This window comes from Myotis daubentonii, chromosome 1 (assembly GCF_963259705.1).
Source record: "Myotis daubentonii chromosome 1, mMyoDau2.1, whole genome shotgun sequence".
Classification (NCBI taxonomy): Eukaryota; Metazoa; Chordata; class Mammalia; order Chiroptera; family Vespertilionidae; genus Myotis; species Myotis daubentonii.
The window spans coordinates 140,981,825-140,990,307 of record NC_081840.1 but is presented as its reverse complement, the minus strand read 5'-3'; the positions used below and the strand labels follow the sequence as shown (position 1 = coordinate 140,990,307).

At 37.3% G+C, this 8,483-nt stretch overlaps 1 protein-coding gene across 4 annotated transcripts in view; it reads right to left on the bottom strand.

Annotated features, from left to right (window-relative positions):
* Positions 1–504: 504 nt before the first annotated feature.
* MASTL (microtubule associated serine/threonine kinase like) overlaps positions 505–8,483 on the bottom strand; it is a 45,628-nt gene continuing 37,649 nt past the window's right edge. For 3 of the 4 annotated variants that reach the window (XM_059661026.1, XM_059661017.1, XM_059661007.1), the window contains exons 10-12: positions 3,603–3,716; positions 3,414–3,515; positions 505–670 (exon numbers count right to left, since the gene is read on the bottom strand). In XM_059661026.1, coding sequence (XP_059517009.1) covers positions 513–670; positions 3,414–3,515; positions 3,603–3,716 — 374 coding nt within the window. In that variant the 3' untranslated portion in view covers positions 505–512. The remainder of the gene's footprint in view (positions 671–3,413; positions 3,516–3,602; positions 3,717–8,483) is intronic. The other variant, XM_059661034.1, reaches the window with a different exon arrangement.

The window sequence follows — 8,483 nt, the reverse complement described above, 5'->3', positions numbered from 1 at the left end:
CCCTCATTCCCAAAAGGAGCTACACTACTGAGTGAAGAAATTTTCCAGCTGCATATTGAGGTCACAAATGCAGCTTTAAAGGATTGCCCTGGAGACTATAGCTTTTGCAGGCAATCATGTACAAATAAATTACATTAAAATAAAACTGGATAGTGTTTTGTTATTTTAACACCGAACTGAATGGTGGACTGAAATCAACAGAAGAGAAAGAAAATCCAGCTCAAGGCTCACTTTCTCCAAAATGGTAGTGCCATTCTAGTTTTATTGATGCATTAATTTTCATAAAGTGCAGTGACAAAATAAATAAGATGAAAGAAGCTTTGAGATTAAGATAACTTATTGCTTATATTCTTGATGGCCTTTTACCTCTGTGGAAGCTGTAACCATATATAAAAGCTCATTGATCCCGGAAAAATGATTCCCCCCCCTTAAATAAAAATCATATTATGGAATATATAATTATGGTAGCTTTTTCTATAAGACAAGGTTAGCTTAAAGGGAAAATTTATGTGCTATAGACTAAATCCAGATACGGTCAAGTGCTGAGCATTATTTCTGGCTTCAAAATACGATGTATCTGTTTCGCCATCTGGTTGGGGTATGAAAGGCATAGGTTGATGCTGTAGATTTTCCCAGTCCACATCGCTGAAGAGAGGATGATGTTTCAACTCTTTGGAAAAATAGAAAACAAAATGAAATAATATGACACCATTACCTAAGCAAGTACTGTTCTATCGGAATGAAGAAGAGACACTTTCACATGTACTTTGCCCTACTTTATTATGTCACTTTCATAGGCATTTGTTTGTCTGTCTCTCTATTTACCCACATTCTTCTCAATGACACACACTGTGTCATTTTGTATATCACTTGGTATAGGACAGGTGCCTGATCTGTATTTGTCAAATGAGTGATTGAATGATTTGTCTTAACAGAAGTCTTTCTCATTGCCTGCATCTTCTCACAAAAGCCCTTACTTGAAGAGAGCGAGTGCGCTCTACTTCCTGATCCCCATACAGCTTCCAAACCACTCATCTTCCTGATTAATGTCCCATCCTCATCCCAAGTCTTTGCCACCTCTTCACAGCTCTACAGTCCTTAGCACTACCTATTGCCCTAGATAACTTCAGCAAGAAGCTCATCTCCACTCCCGTGCTGTCTGGCTGGCTCCATCCCTATCTGTCATGGTGATTTCAGCATATACATGGATGACACTTCTGACACATTTTCATTATGGTTCTTTCACTTCCTTGATATCACTGACTTGCACCTTCACAAAACACTAACTATTCAGCAGGATGATCATCTTTCCTATTACCTTCTACCAACTAAAATGAAAGTGTGCTCTTTTGATCACACTGATATTTAGTTGCTAGACATGCCACCCTTCTCAATCCTTCACTTCATGAGGTAATAGTAAGAGCATTGCCAAAATAATGAAGTAGACATTAAGGCAGTAACTAATTAAAAAAAGCAGGAATCATATTTGAGGAAAATATTGGGAGAAGACTACACAGACGGGAAAGAATTATGTGTCTGTATGGGGGTAATGGGTTGGAAAATCCATATGTCTACATGTTGCATTTTTCCTAAACTGAAAGACTGGTAGCAAGAGGGATAACATAGCAAAATCAATTTTCATTTAGAGAATTTATTTGTCTTTTAATTGTTCAAAATAAATATCTGAGCATGGATTACTTTAGAGCTACTTGCCGTAGTAATTCTTAAACTGTGATATCTGAATGTGATGTGGTGCTTTATGACCCTCTCATCATAGCTATTCACTTAAACTGAATCTACAAAGGAATTCTAATCCAGGTTAAAAGGAACTAAAACAGTTGAAGCAACTGTTTTGTAACTGAAGAATACCCCTACCATCGACTTCCCTATGTAAACTAAACTGTTCATTAAACAAGCAGAAATCTGAGGTCACTGGTAAAACTGCCTTTCTTCTGTCTCCACTTATTTTGAGCAAATTACTGTACATTATAGCTATTTGCTGAACAATGGTTTTGCAACTTCAGCACAACTGAAATTTGGGACCAGATATTTCTTTGTTGTGGGGACTCTCCTGTGCATTGTAGGATGGGGAGCAGAATCCCTGGCCTCTACCTACTCAATGCTCCGAACTGTGACAACCAAAAATGTCTCCAGACAATGCCAAGTGTCCTTTTGGGAGCAAAGTCACCCCAGTTGAGAGCCCTTGTTCTAAAGTCAGTTTTAGAGCTCAGTTTACACAAATGTCTGTACTCTCACATTAATACAGATTTTTGCTCAAAGTCCACTTTTCACAGAGGTTTCCTGACCCCTCCATCTAAAAAATATCTTCTACCATCACTTTGTATTCTCTCACCCTGCTTTATCTTTTTTTGTTTTGTTTTAATCCTCAACCGAGGATATGCTTTTCATTAATTTTAGAGAGAAAGAGGGAGAGGGAGAGAAAAACATCGATTGGCTGCCTCATGCATGCGTCCAAACTGGGGATTGAATCCATAACCTGGATATATGCCCTGACCTGGAATTGAATCCATGAGCCGGCAGTGCACAAGACAACACTTTAGTCATTGAGCAACATTTGCCAGGGCCTGCTTTATCTTTCTCCATAGTCCTTACAACTAGATGGCATTATGTCATGGTTGCATTTGTTTACTTCGTCTTTCCACTGGAATATGGGTACCTCTAGCACCCGAAACAACATTGTCTGGCACCTAAAAGTCACGCTATAGGATTTGTTAAACAACAAACAAGCAAACAAACAAACTATGGAACTTATTAGAGGGGACACTCAGAAGCTGATGCAAATGACATATTACTAAAGCTAAATTTTCTAAATATACCCTGTAAATGGAAATGTAATGCTTATTTGTCTCTCTATATACCCTGTTACAAAAAGGATCTGATGGCAGCTGATGAGATCTACTAGCAGTTCAAAACTATAGTTTAACATATCCCTGCAGTGGAAAAAAACCACTGAATGGATCATAATGGACCAATTAGTCTTATCTGAGGTAGTATGGTACCTGATACATTTATCAATCAATAATGGTATCAGAAAAGAAGCAGTACGAAATTATAGAATTAAAGTTTTGGTAAAAAAGTATTTCTTGTATTTTTTTTCTTTGTATTTATTAGGCTCTGATAAACCTAAGACACTGACAAGATAAAATTGTTTCAGGTACCTGCTTGAGATTAATAAAATTAAATGAGTGACTGTCACAACCTGACCACAGTAAATTTCAATGTAGAATAAGGATAAAAATATCAATGGATACCTAGAGGGCAAAAATAAACTAAAAATCTGTTAAAACAAATTTAACAGTTAAATTATCTTTAGTATTGTGAACTTCATATTATTAACATTCTGCCCCTGAAACAAATCAAGGGTAAAAGAGTTTATTAATATAAAAGCTTACCTTTCATTCCAGCTCTCTTTGTATCATCAATAGTTAAAAGTATTTCTACTGCACTTTGAGCATCATCAGATAACTTTTCTTCACCTTCAGGCCAAGGGATATCTACAAATATGAATAAGCTTATTGATCATTGCTCAATATAATACACAGAGATAAATGAATCTATCTTAATAGGAGAAAAAGAATCACCTCTTTTCAGAATATTCTGGAATACCTGTTGTGGTGTTTCATCATTGAAAGGGGGAATTCCTGTTAGAAATTCAAACAAGCAAACTCCAAGTGCCCACCAGTCTACCGCAGGACCTAGAATTTAAAAGGAAGTAGTTGAATTTGAAAGAATTTTCTACAGATGTTTGATCAACTAAAACATTAGTACATGGATATTTGGGCACAAAGCATTCATTTCCTAAGGCTTTCTTCTGGCTTCATAAGGTACAAATAGATGACCTTCATTTATGCAATATGGCAATTACTTTCCTTCTCTATTTTCTAAGAAGTTAAAATTATCATTTAATACAGCTAGTTAAAGAAAAGTTAAAGCTATCTTTGGTCATTTATTAATAACCTGATATTCTGGATAGTTACATGTTCTAAATCCTAAAACACAACCCAGGAATGCATTTAATCTGAAGATTATTCTCTAAAAGTAATTACAGTACCTCTCAATTTCAAATTGGGAAATAACATTTTGATTTCATGTTTCACACACTTCACAAAGTATGAGATGAAGTAGCTACATTTATACTAATTGGAGGATAGCCTGGTAATTATGGAAAGCCTTACTTACAAAGTGTTTTCATGTGTTTTATTCCTTTTAAGTTCACAGAGGGATAAATTAGTTTAACAAGTAATATTCACTTAAACTACAGCTTGAGGTAATTAGGAGTTAAGTCTTAATAAGTAGGTAAAACTGATTTCTAAATAGTATTTTTATTGAAAGCACCAATTATATACAAAGATGTTTTAAAGGATTATTTTTAAAATGACCGTATAATCTGGTTTATGCTTTTGTTTAGTTCTGTTCATGAATAAGGTATTTACTAACCAAAGATTAACTTTAGTCCCAAAATGGTTAACTTTAGTACAAATTTAGAATAGGGATTCTATAGTCTAGTGCTAAATTTGCCTGGAAATCACTCTTAAAATCCAATTTCACAAAATCCATTACAATGTTTAAACAACTGCTGCCCTTTTAAAACAAATAGGAAAGTAGTGTGGAATATGCCATTAGGAAAAATAATCACATGCACATAGAATGCCTTTTTACCTGCAAGCAACATAACCCCATTTCCCCTGCGAACACAAGATGTAAAGGGTCTACAGGCTTTTATGTCTTTAGTAATCACTATAAAAACGTACAAACCACCTCAGTTAGTAGATTTTTAAAAGCAGCACCAAGAAAGTATTCCTGTAGGTTAGATAATATAATGAATATAACCAAACAACAGAAAAGTAGGGGGACATCAGGAAAAAACATACATTTTATTTAGTTTACTTAGATTAGAAATTAGGACCCTTTGACCAGCTCAGCCCAAATGTACTCATGTCAAAAACATACATGCTTTCTCCATGGATATGTCACGCATACCCATATATGTGAGTCAAAGTCTAATAAGATCATATATTGGGATTAATTGTAGCAATTATATCATCAGCCCGAGAAAGAGAACAAACTGATTTTATTCTACTGACTTTCTAATTCACAACCCACTTCTGTAATTGGTATATTGATACTGTTTATACCTTTTTATTTTCTAATAATAACAGAATTAAATAGTTTAGAAAATTCCAGTTATTTTGTAGCTGCTAATTTTATTGTTTTTATCAAGCCTATTTTCTCTGTTGTAGTAAAAAAAAAAAAAAGAAAAGAAAAGTGGTATCTTCAGTCTCTGCTACCTTAAAAACTATAAAAAATGCTGCATGCCTACATTTGTTTTCACAGAGCAGAGCAACCCTGGATGTCTTCCTGCACAGAAGACAGAAGATACTTCATGTTTATAATTCATAAGTGAGCTGAAGTGAAAAATAATTTTTTTCTGCAATGTGATCTAGTTATACTTTGACTTTTCTGTTTAATGTGCTTTGCCATATTGCTTTAAAGAGAAGCTCACTCACCGGAAGTCAGAAATCCTGCAGGTAAGAAAACAATAGTTAGGTGCATTGTATTAAAATTCTGAGTTCATTCTCTCATCATGCATTGAATTAGATAACAGGGATTGTGATGGTATAAGGGGTACAAAGATGATTAAGAAAGAGCTTTTTCTCAGGAGAAAATAGCCTGCTTTGGGAGAGACAACACGGATAATTTTAACACAATGTTAAGAGAGCTGAAACAAAAATATGCACAAGAAGCTATGGGAGTGCCCTGGCCGATGTGCTCACTGGTTAGAGCACCAGCCTGCGCACTGAAGGGTCTCAGGTTCGACTCCTGGCCAAGGGCACGTACCTGGGTCCCAGGTCAGGGTGTGTTTGGGAGGCAACAAGTCCATGTGTCTCTCTCACATTGATGTCAATGTCTGTCTGTCTGTCTCTTTCTCCTTCTCGCTCCCTCACTCTCTCCCTTTCACTCTCTCTGAAAAGCAATGGAAAATAACATCCTCTGGAAAAAATATCCTTGGGGATTAATTAAAAAAGAAAAGAAAAAAAAGAAGCTATGGGAGAATCTGGCAGAGTTCCTATGTCTGCATGGCGAGGGGAAGACCATGGAGGGCATCAGAGGAGTCATAGCTGTGCCTCAGCATGACAGTGGGAAACAGAGAGGTACACAGGTAGTAAGGAGCAGGGACTGCCCCTGGGACCTGGGATGGGGACGTGAGGGAACAGGTAGAGAACAGGGAACTGCTGTTTTTTGTTTTTTTTTCTCCTTTTGATTATAAATTGCTTTGTATGACTTGTTATTTTAAAAACGATAAATCACTTTTATAGAAAATAAAAATTTAAAAATATATCACTAGATAGTGGAGGTAACTAGGTGCCCCACTAAAATAGTGGCAAGATCTGATAAAGTAAATCTTTACATCTGAAGCTTACTTTCATACTTTATCCTAAGTTAGAGAACATGCACATTGTAATACAGTAAATGGGCTAGCAAATCCATGACTTAGCAAAAGGGGTGCTCACTGCACAAAACCAGTTACGTGCCCCGAGGAACGTATTGCTTTGGCTAATAAAGGTGAACAGTAAACGTGTCCACTTGCAACAGTGGAGAGATTTTTCTCAACGGCGACTGAGTGCTGCACAGGAATTCTCCTGGACTGCGATCTCGAGGGAAACTTCAGACACTAGTCTTAGGAAACATTCTTAAGCTTTTGGAGTGGAGAAAATATAGTAACTCAAATATAACAACTAACTATGACATAGGTAGAGTGACATGAGCTTTAAGCAGTTTCTAATGAAGTAATACAGCAGTGAATAAGTACATCTCCATAACTGATCGAGGGACATTTTATGGAATAGGTGACATTTGAACTGATGATAGATGAGAAAAAATTGGACAGGAAGATAATTGGGGACTGGCTTTTCTAAGCTACTTATGGAAATACCTGTGGAAAATTTGAAAAACAAACATGTCTCAAGGAGCGGACGGGGAATACAGGCCTGTCAGTGACTCTATTGAGAGGTGGCTGCCATGAGAGCTTGGGGTCTCACACGCTACGACCACTAACCTGGCTTTTAAAGGGTCTCCAGAGTTTTTCAAGGAGGGAAGCAGCACGTACCATGTCACGTTTTAAGAGGAAAACCTGTGTTTTGTGTGCGACCCTCTGGAATGCTTGTGGTCTCTCCGACCGTGGACTCCAGGCTTTTAAAAGGTGGGCAAGGGTACAGAGTCATGGGAAGAGAATCATTTAAATTTCTAGACTGAAACATACAAAACAGCTCAGCTATCTGTGCATTTTTCTATGGTTTGCCAAATAAATGTCTTTAAGAAAAAAAAACAAATAAGGGGAGAAGAGGAAAAATCTGGTGGCAATGATTATAGGTAACAGAACGAAGTTGAAGAGACCAGAAAGAAAGCCATTAAATGAACGAAAGGAAAAGATGAGGCAGAGATAGTGGCAGAAATGAAAAGGTGAGGAGAAATACTGCAGAGATGTGGTTAACCTGATTTAAATGTCTGAATGTAGGGACAATGTCTGTATCACCACAAAGATGGTGAAACCGAGATAGGGAACAGAGGAAGAGAACACTGGGTAACAAACCCAGTTTTAACAGGCAGCATTCGAAAGACCAGTAGAATACTAAATAGAGACATGGTACGTGCTGCTTCCCTCCTTGAAAAACTCTGGAGACCCTTTAAAAGCCAGGTTAGTGGTCGTAGCGTGTGAGACCCCAAGCTCTCATGGCAGCCACCTCTCAATAGAGTCGCTGACAGGCCTGTATTCCCCGTCCGCTCCTTGAGACATGTTTGTTTTTCAAATTTTCCACAGGTATTTCCATAAGTAGCTTAGAAAAGCCAGTCCCCAATTATCTTCCTGTCCAATTTTTTCTCATCTATCATCAGTTCAAATGTCACCTATTCCATAAAATGTGTCTGCTGCCTAGTGAAAGTTAGGATTAGAGATCAATATTTGGGAAACATCAACACAGACCCAACCGAAGTCATGGCAGTGATGAGATTAACAGGGAGCACATGCATCAAAAAGGGTAAGAGGCAGAATCTGGAAGAACATCTGTATTTACAAGAGATAAGGAAAAAACTGAGGAGTAGCAATAGAGGTAAGAGGAGTGGGACTGAGAAGAGGCTGGCAGATTTGTAAATAATGACATCATAGATGACTGGTAATAAAGTTTCAATTAAATAGTTGGGATAATAATCAGACTGCCAAAGCAAAAGAGGCACCTTTGAGAAGCTGGGTAGTGAGTGGAAGGGTGGAAACTAATTTTCAGACTAAGGAAAAACATCCAGCAAAGAAATAAAAGTTATGGATGGTGGGGTGGGGAAGATGAGACAGATGACCACCAAGAGTTCAAAGCATCTATCAAGATGTAGAAGAAAGCAGCATGGATGGAACTGGAGAGCATTACGCTAAGTGAAATAAGCCAGTCAGAGAAGGATAAATACCACATGAT